The sequence below is a fragment of the Bombus pyrosoma genome, linkage group LG10 (genome assembly GCF_014825855.1).
Source record: "Bombus pyrosoma isolate SC7728 linkage group LG10, ASM1482585v1, whole genome shotgun sequence".
NCBI classification, from domain to species: Eukaryota; Metazoa; Arthropoda; class Insecta; order Hymenoptera; family Apidae; genus Bombus; species Bombus pyrosoma.
In genome coordinates this window covers 827,187-842,934 of record NC_057779.1, presented here as the reverse complement: position 1 = coordinate 842,934, position 15,748 = coordinate 827,187, and the positions used below count along the sequence as shown (strand labels likewise).

The following is a 15,748-nucleotide window of genomic DNA, read 5'->3' as shown; positions in this document are numbered from 1 at the left end:
CTTAAGACTTGACTTACTTTTATCTCGGATTCCTTCACTTGCAACGTTGTATCCATTATAGCTCCACCAATTACAATCTATGACATAAACAAATTATCCGATGAAAATAAAATGAATAATATCTTATATATTTTTTAAGGTAAACAAATATTTTTGTTTTATTTACTGGATTTCTTTCTGATGTCAGAATACACTTGGAAGTACTATCGTTGACAGAGCTCTGAAAACACTTCTTAGCCAAATTCACTGCAATTTCTGCTGCAACACTTGCATTGTTTTCTATGAGTGCCATATCTGTTGATTTTAAAAAGACAAAAATTAAGTGACAAATATTGATCTTGCTTATGTTTTCTTAATTTTTATATCAATGGACTTATTTATACTTACTAGCTCGAAGAGATTGACCATGTGTAACCTTATTTAATTCTTCTAGCAAAAATGGTGTGACATTCTTTCCACTTACATTTTTACTTTTTGCATTTTCTAAAGCATTACATATAGCCAATTCCATTTCTTTTGAATCTAATGCATATTCTGTAGGAATAGGGACCGCAAACAATAATCCTGTTTGAAGACCTAATTCCCTTTGTGCTTTAAGAATCTTTGTTGCTTCTTCTGAATTTGATACTCTATGTGGCACTTTTGTCTTTTGTAATGATTCAGTGCAGTAAAATGCAGGAAAATAGTTTGTTTCACCAATTTTTATAACTGGAACTCCTTGTGTTTCCTACAAATGAAGACAATTACAAATCTCTATTGTAATAATTATTATTTTTTATGCAAGAAAATATATTAACCAGATATTCTAATGTCTTTTCAATATCTAATATAGATTTAACACCAGAACAAACAACAGCTACAGGAGTACGCCCAAGCTCTAGTAAATCAGTACTAATATCGAAACTCTTTTCTGCACCACGATGAACACCACCAATGCCTCCTGTTGCCATTATAGGCAAGTCTAATAAATTTGAAATTAACATTGTTGCACTAACAGTTGTTCCTCCATTTAGTTTTTGGGCAACAACTGTTGATATATCTCTACGTGAACACTTAATAGTTTTAGTAGAATCTGATTTAGCTAGTATTTGTAGTTGTTCATCGTTCAAACCAACATGTATCTGTCCATTTAAAATTCCTATAGTTGCAGGTATAGCACCCTAAAATGATATAAAAGTATAATGTAGAAGAAGCAATATTTTTCTTTCTTTAGAATTTATAAACAATTACTTTTTTTCTAACAGTGTTTTCTACTTGAATGGCCGTCTTCAAATTATCAGGATAAGGCATTCCATGAGTAATGATTGTTGATTCTAAGGCTACAATTGGCAGCCCATTTTTTTTTGCCACTTCTATATCAGAACTACAAACAATCTTGCAATTGCTGCTGGCATTACGGTTATTTAGTGAATTAATCCTTTTCACTGCTTTAAGCAATCTTTGACTATTTAACCACTGCATCTTTATGTTTTTAGGTAGGTATGAGTAATATAAAAAGATTCAAGAAACATTCATACAACTTGCTGCTTATCATTTGACAATAGACTGAAATGGTAAGTTAACAATAATACGTTGAACATTGATAATATAGTCATATCTACAGAATATAAAACATCTTGAACATTAATCTAAAAAATAATTAAAAGACAGTGTATGGATTCTTTACACGTGTGATTAACCTATATAAACTTCTTTTCTCTCATATTAATAGGACAGCAAATAAATGTATTACAATATAAATTCGATGTAAATTTCGATAACAAATTTTTTCGATCTATCGACTTTATATATTTCGAGCTTAATTCAACAAATTTTAACTCAATAATCAATCATAAATATTTTATATCTAGAACAATATCATAATAATTTTTCACTGCTGTCATGTGTAATTATTTAAGATAATTCAGTCGAAGATAATTTTGGTAATTAGTAAAATATTAATTACATCCTAGTTTTATTAGACAAATTAGTTTACTTATAATTTTTTATTGTTTATAATTTCTATTAATTAAAAATATTCTTAACACGTTGAATGCCACGCCAGTTTTACAAGGTTTGGCCGTGGCTCCACGATGAGCTTTTTTATTATACGATACATATAATGTTGAAATATTACCTACAAGAGATATGTTACGGTGTATAATCATCATTAATGAATTTATCTCACTGAGGTCACCGGTGACCCCCATGGCGCTGTAGTGCAATTTCGCACGATTCACTTAATTTTTGCGCTTATCAATTATCTCATATTGTTTCTTCGCGTTGCTAAATAATTGTTCTATGCTGTTACGTCCTAGGATCTACCATAAACCGTAATCCATTCCTCGGTCGTACTTATTCGGACCCGCAATAATCCTAAAGAACCGTCACAAGATTTAGCATTTTTTACCTTACTGGCAAGCCCCTTAATTGCCATCAAACATCTTTCAAGTCGAAACGTTCCTTAGGGTTATTGTTCATTAAGGTAAAACATGGAAAAAGCGGGTTTTTTTCCATGTTCGATAGCCACTGGTGGGGGCGCACATAATAGATCTATATTTCATGTATAAATAAAACTATTTTTATATGTTCTATACTGCATTCATTTCGTCACACCATTGTAGTAACGGTGATAATAATAAACAATTTATAACTATTGACATTTCTTCCCATTATGTATTTTTACTAATCTTGGTGCGCCGGTCACCGGTGACCCTCACGGGGCCACGGCCAAGTTGAGTGCCAGTCATCGGTGACCCCCATGACATTCAACGTGTTAAATATAAATATAGAGTGCCGGACAAAATGGTAAGACACTTTACCTATTTGTGTATTTCATCTTGTTAAAAGAAGAAAATATTTCGCATATCCTATATGTTGAATATTCCTAGAATAACACACTAAATTTCATATTCATACGATAATACATATACAATACATACAATGAGCAAGTTAGGGGAAAAATAAGCATGAACTGATATTAATTGGATAGTTAATGTTAAGGTTGATAGTTCTATTTTCAAACATATATACGTAATATTCAGTTAATGTTCTCTCTTTTTGTTCGGTTAATATTCACAGGGTCATCCCCACCATTACCTGGAATTGACCCGCTTGGAGCTCGCTCGAAGCGATCGTCCGTGTTATCTAATTCGTAATCGATGGTGTTAAGTTACCAAGTCATTGTATGAAGAAAAATAGAATTTGTTTTTTACCTTATGATTATGAAACTATTTTGATCAGATTGCTGAGGTTTTACCAATGAAAATGATACCGAACATGACTACATTCGGATGACTTTGAATTATTCGGATTAATCACGATTAAGAAAAAAAATGTAAAACGAATGTTATAATACATTAGCATTTTTCATTCAGTTTCTTGATAATGTAGCATAGATCCCTTTTTCGAATGATGTCCTAAAAAATTGTATTATTTGAGCAATTCTCAGGATGCACCTGCTCGGGTAATGTTCATCAGACGGACTCGACAAACAAACATTAATCATTTAGCAAGCAAGAAATGAGTGAAGTCTACGAGACTACGCAGCTTTATCCAAGTCCATAATTTAGTGGTGTTTAAAAAAAAAAGAAGAAATAGCGATGAGTCGTGAAAAACGTCTTAAACAGTGGAAAAGTGAAGAAATAATTCGTTTATGATCAAACAATTATGCAATTACCTAAATTCACAAAATAATAAAGTGGAGTCGTAATGTGATATTACATAATCAATCACGATACAATCTCTTAAGAAACCCTGAAAGAGATTTTCATTTCGTAGTCGAATAACTACTGATAGAAATTGTAAGAGTGGAAAGTAGGTCAAGTAAGTCTTATAATCTTTTCTAATCAAATACAGCCCAAATTTATGTTTCTAACTCTTTTGTTGTATGTCATGAACTTAAGATTATATGTATATTTTCATCTTTTAATTACATGAAATATACAAATAGTCATGTAAGGTGTCCTATCATTTTGTCCTGCATTGTATAGTAACTCCCTTTTTCGAACTAAAATCTATAAATATCATTAAACATTTTACTAATACATATAATTAAAACATTGAATATCATAGTGCTGAAAACCTCGACAGAAAAACATAAACATCATGTTGCAATTCTTCATAAGAATATAATATAATCGATTACATATCAAAATTAACAAATAATTAAGGAAACATTAAATATTTCACATACTTATTTTTTAAATAGTTCTTGAAAACTTCGAATTTTTTTATTATTAATATGATTATATTTTTAATAGATATAGATATTAAAAAATTTAAGGTATATAATTCTATATATGCGAAGCACGTTTATTTGTTGTGTTATTCTTGCGATTTATTATGTTAAAATTGATTTATAAATTCAGAAAGGAAATAGCAATTCATTAACATATTAATACTGAATTAATTTTGTAATTTACATTTATCTTGACGTATATAAGTAGAAGAACGTAATACGTAAGTAGACCGTAGTGGTACATATTGTACATATATGGACATACAGTCAGTCTCGAAAACATTTAAACACTAGCACAACTTCATATTCTACTTGATGTAAAAAGAAGTGAGTCTTTATGTCTCAGAAATATTCGGACAATTTATATATTGATGTAAAAAATCTAAACTGATAATTTTTTATAAAAGTTTGATATATATATCCGAGACTCCTTTTGTTTAATAACATATTTTAAGCACTTTAATATGTTGAAGATTATGTTTTGTTAGTAATCGAGACCGTATTTTATTCCTCTATTATACGGATATACCGTTTTTCTTTATTTATTTATTGTTGTCTTTTACTAATTCTACGATCCAGATCATTTCATATTTCTAGTCATACTTCTGTAAGAATAACTGCAAGAATATTAGGCCATATCAAAAATTTAAGTTAAACAAAAAGCAACAATAAATACTAAAGAAAAATGATTAAATTCGTCTAATCTATACATACTCAGTAGAAAATAAAGTTTCCGAAAAACGTCTGTATATCCGGATTATTCTCAAGAATCACTGGACGGATATTGGTGCGGTTTTCATTATTTTAAAACGCATCTCTCAAATAAGGTTTAGGTGTGAAACATTAACCTATGACGAAAGGAAGCAGGAGTCGAAAATATAAACCAGAGATTACAGATATTCACAACGCAACAACTATCTTCTTTGCTACAATCGTATTTTGTTTAAAATCTCTGCCACGATGTAGCGAGGAAATATGATTCCCCCTCCGAGCAAAGTCTTTCTCTTTTCGATGTGCGGCATGTCTGAAGTTTCACGACTTGACTGTGCGACAATCTGTGTTATTTCGCGAACAGTAGAACAGTTACCGAGCCAATAGAAATTCTCAAAATCGTCAGCTATTTTATTAAAAAAGATTATATGTATAAAATTTCGGGCAAAGATAGGGTATATCAGAGGTTAATAGAGGATTAAAATACAGTATCGATTACTCACACAAGATGATTTGTAGTAGATTAAATTGTTTAAGACATATTATTGAATAAAAGGAATCAGATAAAATATTACAATTTTATGAAAAAAAACTGCCATCTTAGTCTTTTTGACGTCAATTTATAAGTGCCCAAATATTTTTGAGGCCGGCTATATATAGTTTTGCATTTTGTACTGGATTTTTTTAACATCGAAGGGACAAAGTCATACACATTAACATTTTTAGTTTTAGGAATTATTTTTAATTACCATGGTGAAGTTCGTAGAAGGTAAGAATATTGCGCCAATTTACACGTTTTACACAATGTATTATACCTTTTTCCTAAAAGTAAATTTCTAATTTTCAAAAACTAATTAAATATCATATATCAAACATGTGTCAATTTGTTTAAATTTTATCATTTATAAAGTATCAGAGAACAAATAAGAAAATATTAGCTCGTTTCAAATTCAAGCTATATAGAAAATTGTTACGTTCCTGCTCGGGTTAAATGCCGTATGTACATATGTAAATATGTATGTATGTATGAGTAGCGTACTACACTTACTATACTTGACTCTATCCGTAATCGTCAGTTCACGTTGTACATCCGATGAGTTATGAATTTGAGAGGCACATAGAAGTATAATAATTATTTATTATTACTATTATAAATAAGTAAAGTCACACTGAATTAAATAATATAAATATGAAATCGAAAAAATCAAATAACGTCGGATTATTGTATTTAAAGACTTATAATTTGCTACAAGTATTTGGGTAAGTATTATTACTTTCTTCACTTTCACCAAATTATAATGAAATGATTATAAGAAGGAAACATTTTATTGTTATCCAAGTTTCACTAATTAACATTTCTGTAATTTCTGCTATAATTTTCAACAATTTAATCTTAATTGAAAAGTATGTTTAATAACTTTGAGATGAAAATAGGTATTATAGAGAATATTGTTAAATATATTTAAATAATTATGTATATTTGCAGTTGGAGTTATATACTTTACAAATTTGTAGTGAATGATTTTTCTTCTACGACAGAAGCAAATTTGTGGCAGAATATTAAATGGCCTGTTGTTATTTTTCAACATGCTGCTCTTTTAGAAGTAAGCAATAATATTCATCTTGGTTTTGTTCATAAAAGATTGTTTAACAAAGCATATCTTTATTATAGATAATCCATGCTGCAACTGGTTTAGTTAAATCAAATCCTGTACTTACAACTTTTCAAGTGTTTAGTCGTATTATAGTTGTGAGTGGTGTATTGTTGGCAACTCCAAATAATTATGCGGCGTCATCTCATGGTCTTCCATTAGCCATTTTAGCATGGTCAATAACGGAAATAATCCGATATTTGTTTTACTATATGAATCTCAATGAATTTGTTCCTTATTTTCTCACATGGCTAAGGTATGTAATTTAATTACATCATAGATTTCTTATTTAATAAATAATATCTATTTATTAAATATTTTATTTATTAATAATATCTATTTTTCAGTATTCAAAATTAAAATGTTTTAATTATTACAGGTATACGTTATTTATTGTATTGTACCCAATAGGTATAACTGGAGAATTATTATGCATATATTCAGCTGTAAATTATGCAAACTCTCATCCAGAATTCTGGAGTTACAAACTTCCTAACTCATGGAATTTCATATTTAGTTATTATTTCATTCTTATAGCTATTATGCTATCATATATTCCTCGTAAGTTTCTGAAAAATGTATTGTTGTACTATAACACATATTGATTATATAATAATTTTTTTTCTTTATATTACAGTTTTCCCGCAATTATATTTGCATATGTTTGCTCAAAGACGTAAAATTATAGGAGGTGAAACATCCAAGAAAGCGAATTAATATAAAGGAAATTTTGATATATTTTATTAATATTTTATAATATTTATGGTAAAAATAAATATTACAATATATAGCATGACTGTTCCTGATTTAGAATACCATCTGAAAATTATATACCTTGTAATGTATTATAATCCATTATAAGCAAATTATTACATAGTTATAATAACATTTATAAGATTAAAACAGTTTTTAGGAATAAAGATTAAAATTATTTAATTATGAATCGATTATCATAAAATATTAGACATTTTTAATAACATTTAAAATTATTTGCTATAATTTTTATTATAAAATATCAAATTTCTAAATTCATGAGTAGAAAGATCATCTGTAGTATCCCCTCCATTTATGTATATCCTATGCTATCATATTATTAAATAGGATTTACTAGTTAGATAATAAATATCATGTATATTAGTTAAAAAAATAAGGATTTTATATTATTTACATTATTTATAGGAATAGCTACTCGAAGTAATACTTATAATTTGCAAATATATCATTCGATATGCATATGCAATAAAAGAACAAAATACAGAATCATAAAGTATTGCCTCTATGCGTTTAATCGAACGCGAGTCATTTGATAACCTATTCTAATCATATATTCACAAGTAAATATATGAATAACATTATTTCTTTAGTGTGACAACGATAATAATTTTACTTAATATTAGTTGAAGAAGTTACACGAATTTAGAAACATGTCCGAACACAATGATGACACGGAAAAAGGTAACGTTTTCAAACTGTCATTTGTCTTACATAATGAAATTCAATTTTTCTTGTATATCAGTTTATAATCTTTATTTAATTGTTTAATAAAATTCACAAGATTAAATTTTCTGCTTCACTACATACATTTTTTAAAAAGCAAAAACTTAAATAAATTTTTAATTGAAGTCCTTAATTTCATAATTTAGAATATCGAAATATTATTAAATGACGAAATCAGAATTTTTTATTATAGTATTATAGTGCTTTCTGATTTTTTATCTATTTACTATAATCCAAATTATTTATCTAATAAACGCAGATAAGTGAAACATGATGACGATAGAGGTTAACTGTCATCCATAAGAGTTTGAAACCTTATTAATTAAATAAGATGGTAAAATGAATTAAGTGAAATTATTGTTCTACACTGATTGTTATAATCTCAGAGAACCTAAATTTTCATATTATCGTAAAATTTTAGGTAATTGCTAAATGACACGTGTCTTTATTGAGTTAAATTATAATTATAACATCACGATGTCTGATTGCAGTGTGTCAAAATGTTTCCGCAAATCATTTTTCCTTTAATTAGCCGTCAGCGGCAATTACTCGGCCAACAACTCTGGCGAAAATCTGTATTTATGTATTTTTATTGCAACGAGTACAATGAATTTATTTCTTTAAGTAACTTATCTAAATGTCTTTGTCTTCTACACTAAATTTATTGTTTTTTTTTATTATTTAGAAAGGTTAACAGTGCATGTTACATTTTTAAAAAATAGGAATTAGACAGTCGTGATATATAAATATGTGATAAAATTTAAAGTATTTAATTTACTCTTATTTGTTAAATTGTTTTGCTAACAAATATTACATTCATTTATAGCGTTAATCTGTATATTGCTATATATATTTATTGTTCATTTATTTGTATTAGAGAAGAAATCAAATGAGGAAGCTACAAACAGTTCTTCAGAACAAGAAGAGGTAGAAGATTCTGATATGGAAAAGATTCGGAAATATTTGGCGCAAAAGTTAAAACTTTTTGATTCATCAGATTATGATGAACAATCACAGCAAAAAATCCTCCGTGAACTTAATATAGATGGAGTGGTAGATTATATAAAAGAAACTGAAAACTGTAAAATTATTACTATGGCTGGAGCTGGTATCTCCACATGTATGTTTTAAGAAATATTCCTAATCTTGAATTAGTTGTATGTCTATATATAATTTTGAATTTTATATATTAGGTACATTGTACAAAAATGCTTCTGTTATTTTTTATGTTTTTTAGCTGCAGGAATTCCTGATTTTCGATCACCATCAAGTGGTCTTTATCACAATTTAGAAAAATATAATCTACCTCATCCTCAAGCTATTTTTGAGTTAGATTTCTTTATGGAAAATCCTGAACCATTCTTTATGCTTGCAAGAGAATTGTTACCTGAAGGTTTTAAACCTACACCATCCCATTATTTCATTCGTCTTTTATGGGAAAAAGGACTACTTTTGAGACACTACACCCAGAATATTGATACATTAGAAAGAATGGCTGGTTTACCTCCTGAAAAATTAGTAGAAGCTCATGGTACATTTCATACTGGTCGATGCCTTAAATGTAGAGCACCATACACTCTTCCATGGATGAAAGGTACAACTTTTTTCTTCGTATATATATTTTTTAATATTACAGTAAGATCATAATTGTTACAACTGAATACATACTTTAAACCTCAGTACTTATTTTCAGAAAAAATTATGGAAGGTGTTATACCAAAATGTGAAGAATGTAATGAAGGTGTAGTAAAACCTGATATAGTGTTTTTTGGGGAAATGTTACCCGAACGTTTCCATTTCCTTATCGATCGGGATTTTGCACAAGCAGATCTTTTGATAATTATGGGATCAAGTTTGGTAGTGCAGCCTTTTGCATCTTTAGTAGATAGGTATGTATTATTTACAAGTATCATATTGTTTCCCTCATTCTCCACATTCAATTAATTATAATTTCAATTTCTTTGAAGGGTGCGACCCAATTGTCCGCGATTACTTATCAATAAAGAAAAAGTAGGTATGCAAGATCGCTTATCGCGACTTTTAGGATTGCGACATGGCTTGATCTTTGATACACGAAGTTCTCATGGCGGTCGTGATGTTGCCTGGTTAGGTGATTGCGATACTGGCTGTCAATTATTAGCTGAAAAGTTGGGCTGGGGCGTATGTTCCATTAAATTTAAATTATATTTCTAGTGTGTTTTAAACTCAGAAATATGTCTTATATAAATCTATTTTCTTTTTTAGGATGAATTAAAAGATCTTATAAAAAAAGAATATGAACGTTTAAGTGCAGAACATACTAATAAGGATTAAACTCATCAATTATCTTATTATAATGTAAATTTAGTTTTTTAGATTACTTGGGATCTAATTTTGCTGCTATTTCTTTGAGGGCGAAGAAATTATATAGACGAATAATATTTTGCTTCAAAGGAATTGTAAAAACATTGTTTAGGATGTTAAACATTCATCATAACGATATTGAAGAGTCATTATTTTACTTGTATCTATGTCATCATTTCTTTCTATAGTATATTATATTAAATTAATTGTGAAAATTATAATTTTTGAACAAGTAATTTTTCATACAATTAGTATTTGATAGTACATTCATGTCATGGATATATTTTATTAATAATAATGTTGATCCATTACAATAATGATCGCTCAATGACATGTAAATAATTTATTTCCTCATGTAGTATATAATGATGTTATGCAAATAAATGTGATTTTTGGCAGTTGAATTATATGTATAAATAAAACAGAGTAAAACATACAATACAATACAAAATTCATTTCATATTAAAGGGTTTCACGGTTACTTCCCGAGCTTCCTGCTGATGTAACTTTCCCGCACCTACAGCTGTTGCAGCCATGGGTTTACGACCGCTATATTTTATCTGTAAGTCACAAAATTATTTTTACAAATATGTATCTCAAATATTACTTAAATTATTAACTTACTAGTCTGCCACACAAATTTTCAAATCGAGGCTTGACAAAATTCCACGCTCCCATATTTTGCGGTTCTTCTTGACTCCATATGAAGGCTTAAGGAAATATTTATATTAATATTTTAAAATATATTTAAGCAATTTATTTCGTATAACTTACTCTTGGCGTATTTATATCTATCGATCTCTTGCAATAATTCTTGAACTGGAAAAGGACATAAACTCTCGACTCTAATAATTGCTACATTCTTTTGATCTGTGCTTTCTCTAAAGTTATCAAGAGCATAATAGTGTTTACCACTCACAAGGATTACTTTAGTCACTTTTGATTCTTCTACCTTTTTATCTCCTGTTAAATTATTATTTATTAAATTATTATTTTATTTCATTTAGAGTCAAATATAGCTAAAGGAGGGAGAAAGATGAAGAGAAAGAGAGAAAGAAAGAGAGGGAGAGATTATTTTTTTTATTATATTCAACATACCTATAACGGTCTTAAATCTAGTCTGTGGTTGCATATCTGTTATCGACGAGGTTGCTGCGATATGGCGCAGCAATATTTTCGGAGCCACTATTATTAAAGGTTTTCGAAAATTTCTTACCATCTAACAGAAATAAAGACAATTTATTACATTAAAAATATAATTAAGGATCTATTAGAATAAGGATCTTACTTGTCTCCTTAATAGATGAAAGTATTGAGCCGGTGTCGTGGGGTTTGCCACACATATGTTAACATTATCACCATCAGGTTTATCTTCGTTACTGTCCGTAAGTTGTAAAAACCTTTCAAGTCTGGAGGAACTGTGTTCAGGACCAGCGCCGTCGTAACCATGTGGCAAAAGTATTGTTAATCCGCTACTTAGCATCCATTTTGTCTCACCACTGGTTACAAAAGTATCGATCATGATCTGTGCTCCATTAAAAAAATCTCCAAATTGTGCCTCCCATATCGTTAAGGTAGTTGGCATAGCTATACTCATGCCATACTCGTATCCTAAGACTGCTTCTTCAGACAGAATACTATTAGCTAACTCTAATTTTCCTGTTTGTCCCTCGACCATTGAATTTAGTGGAATATGTATATCTAAAATCATGATTGATGATAAGACTTTTATTAATTTATGATTAGAATCATTTCGTAAATACCTCCAGTGGATTGATCAACAAGCATGGCATGTCTATGGGAAAAGGTACCACGACCAATGTCTTGCCCGCTTATTCTTACATTATACCCTTGATACAATAAAGTTCCAATTGCCAAAGCTTCGGCAGTAGCCCAATCCAAATGTTCACCACTCGCTATTTTGTTTAATCGAGATTGAACATGGCTTTTCAATAATTTGGGATGAATTATCTGTTGCATGATAAAATAGTACGTTCAATTAGCTAGGGAAAATGAGCAGCATTTATTGTATAACATATGTTCTCACCGAGTCATCGTCAATGTGAACGCTCTTTTCGGCAATGAACCTCAATAGGCTTAAATCAACTCCCGTGTCCCACTGTGTCACGCTCGCATCAGCCTGCTGTATTTCGCTCCACAAGCCTGCAAAATACGTAGGTTGTGGGATGTAATTATCCGCTTCATTCAAACCTTGATTCAATTTGGCCTTGTGATCTTCGATGATATTTTTTACTTTTTCCATTGGAAGAACATTGTTCTTTACTAGTTTGTCTAAATATCGATCTGGTACTGATCTAATTGAAAATAAAATAAAGTTAATTAGATTCGACACATCCTATTATTATAATTGAAAATTACTTACGGGCGGCTATGTATAATTTTATAAATAACAGGATTTGTAAAAACCGGATCGTCTAGTTCATTATGACCCCATCTCCTGAAGCAATTCAGATCCAGGAAAATGTCCTTCCTAAATTTTCGTTGATACTTGAACGCTATTCTAGCAGCTCGGATAACCATCTACGATATTTGAAGATTAAAAAAAAATACTAACTAAAAACATATATATATTTTTTTTTAATTAAAATTCTATCTTGTGTACTTCAGGATCATCTCCGTTTACATGGATCACCGGAGCGGAGATCATTTTAGCTAAATCCGTGCAGTATCTCGACGATCTACCTCTGGAAGCTGGAGTTGTGAAACCTAATTGATTATTGATCATCAAGTGAACTGTTCCACCTATTTCAAAGTGAGGAACTGCGGATAATGCTAAACATTCTTGGTCAACTCCTTGAGCAGCGTAAGCTGCATCCCCGTGAACCTAGGATAGAAATTGAAATAAATTCAATACATCGATTTGTTTCCAATTCTGCTTTAAATTTTGTCTGATTGATTATCAAACGTCTTACTTGAATATTTAACACTTTATCGCTCCATTGAGCGCTTGCATCTTCACTGTATGCTCCGTCTTTATTTGCTTGCATCATTCCTCGAGTTTTTCCCATGGAAACAGGATTTACAGCTTCCAAATGTGAAGGGTTTCGTAATACCGTAACATGGAGACTTTTCCGATTAATGTCGAGGTTTGTGGAAGATACAAAATGACTGATCACGTCACCAGTTGCGTTCACGTTATCCGGAAATTCAGAGTATCCTCGTAGTTGTCGAAATAGTTTTTCCGGTGGAAAATTCAACATTCCCGTGAGAAAATTTAGTCGACCTCGATGGGCCATGCCAATTACAATGTATTTTAAATCATCTGCAATATCATTTAATTGAATATATATAAATTTAATCTTGAATCGATAAAGTATAGATAAGGAGATGATCCATGTAGTCTTTTTCTAACGATACATTTTTATTTACCATTGGCACATAGTTTAAAAAATTCATAGTAGAAGGCCATCATGCTTTCAGCGCCCTCGCCACTGTACCTCTTAAAGTTCACGAATTTGATAGCCAAAAATTGATCAAAAGTTTGGCTCTTCAACATTTCCGTTGCGATGCCGATTCGCGTTTCATCCGTCACGGGTTCCCTTGAACCTTTTTCTACGGTCTCCGCGAACCATTCTCTTTCCTCCTCAGTCTGTGTAGACAGTAATAGAAATCAGGTACTTATACAGATCTTCTACAAAGAAATAAACTAAATAAATAAATATTCGACTTATTCTAATAGAAGATTGCTTTAAGTTTATTCATGATCAATTACATATTACCTCCAAGTAGCTAAATTCTACTCCTATATGGCCAGTGTATGTCTCGTTTAAAAATTTTAAAGCCTCTTCTACTGTTCCTTCATCTTTTCCCATTGATAAAATCCCCCTGAATGGAACTTTATCATCCAAACTTAAACCGAATCTCTCTAGTTTCAACTCTGCCAATGGCACTGGTTTTTTTGACACAACAGGATTTATCTCAGCCTGTTTATGACCATATTCTCTGTAGGCGCTAATCAGTCTATAGAAGTTGCTGTTCTTCGATCGTATTTCCAGGTACTCGTTTGGTACTAACAATATGAGGAAGAATAGAAAGAAAAATAATGGTAAAAACCAGTAGTTAATATTTATTTTTATCGTATATGCATGTTAAATCATTTTTACGTTATCGCGAAACGTTATCGGTTACTCTCTTGCGTAATAATAAAAATATTCCAAGTAGCGTTTATTATCTTCACCCTAGATTAGTACACTAAGCTTTTCCATATTAATTACAAGTAATTTTAAGATCACTTTAAGTAATATGAACATTGCAATAAATATTTCGATATTTAAAGGAATATATTAAACGCATAATAACTTCATAAAAATATTTGATCAACATGTTTATATGAATTTAAATGAATCATATTTAAAAAGGTTAGTTTTTATATTCTCTTATTATTTAAAAATGGAATTCAAATATGTTGAGTCCTGATTATATTTGTGCTATTTTTTAAAAACTGGACACCAGGAATTTGAACTTCAAATTTACTGCGCATGCGCGATGCGCACATAGGTAAGAGATTTTCACGCGACTGCTGGGCAGTTGCTTGGGAGAAAGCGGGGAATGTAAGTGTTGTGCGTGTGTTCAAAGTTTCAGTTTGGTATTTTGTGGTTAAAGCGCAGTGATTAGTGTGATTTCACGTTTTACTCTCATACTGAAGACATGGATAATTAAATTTGAGGATATGTGCAAGGTAAGAATGATTTATTTCATAAAAATATGCATTTTCTTTCTCAATTTGAAGATGCAGCGATGAAACATATTAAAGCTCACTAGCGACACAACGCGGGAATTTTAATAGTTAGTTTTCGAATTCGAATTATGAGCTTGTTCGTTAAAACCTGCCGCAAATATCAATATAGTATCGAATTCCAAATTTTTGTCAAAATGCTGGCTAAAATTTGTATTATTTTTTTTATTTTTTATTTATTATTTCAAATAAATGGAAAGATAATATTCGAAATACCTTCAAAGTGTCTTTGTGGCCTTGGTCTGTACCCATAGACGCCATTTTCACTGTGATAGAGTCGCGTACAGATTTTTAATCGGTAATTTATAGACCTCGCAGCCGGATGCCTGTTTGCCCATTGTAAGCGTGGGTGTTTGGTTCTACAGAGTGTTCGAAGAGATGCGTGCATTCTTGTTTTCGTTACGAAATCTACAGCTTAACTGGCAGTTCTCCCTATCGCAGTGACCAAGTGAGTTTATTACTCTTACCTCCCCCTCTTTCGACAGACCATTATTCAACGTTATCTGTTTACTCGAGATTGCCGATATCACAAATATGTATTATGAATGGTCGACTTATACAAAACGATAT

The 15,748-nt window shown here is 30.4% G+C and overlaps 5 protein-coding genes across 15 annotated transcripts in view; 3 read left to right on the top strand and 2 right to left on the bottom strand.

Moving 5' to 3' along the window:
- The window catches only part of LOC122572122 (pseudouridine-metabolizing bifunctional protein C1861.05), a 37,941-nt gene extending 32,242 nt beyond the window's left edge, over positions 1 to 5,699 (bottom strand). The window contains exons 1-6 of one of the 4 annotated variants that reach the window (XM_043736731.1): positions 4,934 to 5,699; positions 1,231 to 1,545; positions 798 to 1,160; positions 388 to 727; positions 167 to 294; positions 18 to 77 (exon numbers count right to left, since the gene is read on the bottom strand). In XM_043736731.1, coding sequence (XP_043592666.1) covers positions 18 to 77; positions 167 to 294; positions 388 to 727; positions 798 to 1,160; positions 1,231 to 1,461 — 1,122 coding nt within the window. In that variant the 5' untranslated portion in view covers positions 1,462 to 1,545; positions 4,934 to 5,699. The other 3 variants (XM_043736732.1, XM_043736733.1, XM_043736730.1) reach the window with 3 other exon arrangements.
- Positions 5,700 to 5,737: 38 nt separating this feature from the next.
- On the top strand, positions 5,738 to 7,375 carry LOC122572139 (very-long-chain (3R)-3-hydroxyacyl-CoA dehydratase hpo-8). Its single transcript, XM_043736775.1, has 5 exons — positions 5,738 to 6,190; positions 6,417 to 6,534; positions 6,603 to 6,838; positions 6,962 to 7,143; positions 7,220 to 7,375. The coding sequence occupies exons 1-5, from the start codon at positions 6,120 to 6,122 to the stop codon at positions 7,297 to 7,299; spliced, it is 687 nt and encodes a 228-aa protein (XP_043592710.1). The 5' UTR covers positions 5,738 to 6,119; the 3' UTR covers positions 7,300 to 7,375.
- Positions 7,376 to 7,739: 364 nt separating this feature from the next.
- On the top strand, positions 7,740 to 10,858 carry LOC122572135 (NAD-dependent protein deacetylase Sirt2). 5 transcript variants are annotated; one of them, XM_043736763.1, is made up of 7 exons: positions 8,311 to 8,500; positions 8,571 to 8,703; positions 8,957 to 9,199; positions 9,317 to 9,673; positions 9,773 to 9,968; positions 10,047 to 10,239; positions 10,324 to 10,858. In XM_043736763.1, the coding sequence occupies exons 2-7, from the start codon at positions 8,580 to 8,582 to the stop codon at positions 10,390 to 10,392; spliced, it is 1,182 nt and encodes a 393-aa protein (XP_043592698.1). In that variant the 5' UTR covers positions 8,311 to 8,500; positions 8,571 to 8,579; the 3' UTR covers positions 10,393 to 10,858. The 5 variants fall into 5 exon arrangements, with proteins under 5 accessions (XP_043592700.1, XP_043592698.1, XP_043592701.1 ...); XM_043736765.1 differs by lacking the exons at positions 8,311 to 8,500; positions 8,571 to 8,703 and adding an exon at positions 7,740 to 8,037; XM_043736766.1 differs by lacking the exon at positions 8,571 to 8,703 and having other exon boundaries at positions 8,323 to 8,500.
- LOC122572120 (probable 2-oxoglutarate dehydrogenase E1 component DHKTD1, mitochondrial) lies at positions 10,812 to 15,566 on the bottom strand. Of its 3 annotated transcripts, XM_043736725.1 has the most exons (13): positions 15,395 to 15,566; positions 14,163 to 14,452; positions 13,813 to 14,032; positions 13,356 to 13,705; positions 13,046 to 13,267; positions 12,806 to 12,963; positions 12,470 to 12,737; positions 12,186 to 12,393; positions 11,711 to 12,123; positions 11,521 to 11,641; positions 11,197 to 11,385; positions 11,047 to 11,132; positions 10,812 to 10,982 (listed from the first exon to the last, which is right to left on the bottom strand). In XM_043736725.1, exons 1-13 carry the CDS (start codon positions 15,564 to 15,566, stop codon positions 10,875 to 10,877), a joined length of 2,805 nt encoding a protein of 934 aa, XP_043592660.1. In that variant the 3' UTR covers positions 10,812 to 10,874. The 3 variants fall into 3 exon arrangements, with proteins under 3 accessions (XP_043592660.1, XP_043592661.1, XP_043592662.1); XM_043736726.1 differs by lacking the exon at positions 15,395 to 15,566 and having other exon boundaries at positions 13,813 to 14,074; positions 14,163 to 14,304; XM_043736727.1 differs by lacking the exon at positions 15,395 to 15,566 and having other exon boundaries at positions 13,813 to 14,071; positions 14,163 to 14,286.
- The window catches only part of LOC122572136 (cell growth regulator with RING finger domain protein 1-like), a 42,461-nt gene continuing 41,682 nt past the window's right edge, over positions 14,970 to 15,748 (top strand). Inside the window, exon 1 of one of the 2 annotated variants that reach the window (XM_043736771.1) lies at positions 14,970 to 15,121. The gene's annotated coding sequence lies outside the window, so the exon portion shown is untranslated. Of the gene's footprint in view, positions 15,122 to 15,493; positions 15,627 to 15,748 lie in introns of those variants that run through there. The other variant, XM_043736770.1, reaches the window with a different exon arrangement.

Bases quoted from the DNA above. Each gene is read 5' to 3' on its own strand.
- LOC122572135 (XM_043736763.1), top strand. From the start codon at position 8,580: ATGTTTCCGCAAATCATTTTTCCTTTAATTAGCCGTCAGCGGCAATTA. The intron at 8,704-8,956 runs GTAACTTATCTA...TATTTGTATTAG, and splicing joins CAATGAATTTATTTCTTTAA to AGAAGAAATCAAATGAGGAA. The intron at 10,240-10,323 runs GTATGTTCCATT...TTTCTTTTTTAG, and splicing joins CTGAAAAGTTGGGCTGGGGC to GATGAATTAAAAGATCTTAT.
- LOC122572120 (XM_043736725.1), bottom strand. From the start codon at position 15,566: ATGCACGCATCTCTTCGAACACTCTGTAGAACCAAACACCCACGCTTA. The intron at 14,033-14,162 runs GTAATATGTAAT...CTGTCTACACAG, and splicing joins TAGAATTTAGCTACTTGGAG to ACTGAGGAGGAAAGAGAATG. The intron at 12,738-12,805 runs GTAAGTAATTTT...ATTTTCAATTAG, and splicing joins AAAATTATACATAGCCGCCC to ATCAGTACCAGATCGATATT.
- LOC122572139 (XM_043736775.1), top strand. From the start codon at position 6,120: ATGAAATCGAAAAAATCAAATAACGTCGGATTATTGTATTTAAAGACT. The intron at 6,535-6,602 runs GTAAGCAATAAT...TCTTTATTATAG, and splicing joins AACATGCTGCTCTTTTAGAA to ATAATCCATGCTGCAACTGG. The intron at 6,839-6,961 runs GTATGTAATTTA...TAATTATTACAG, and splicing joins TATTTTCTCACATGGCTAAG to GTATACGTTATTTATTGTAT.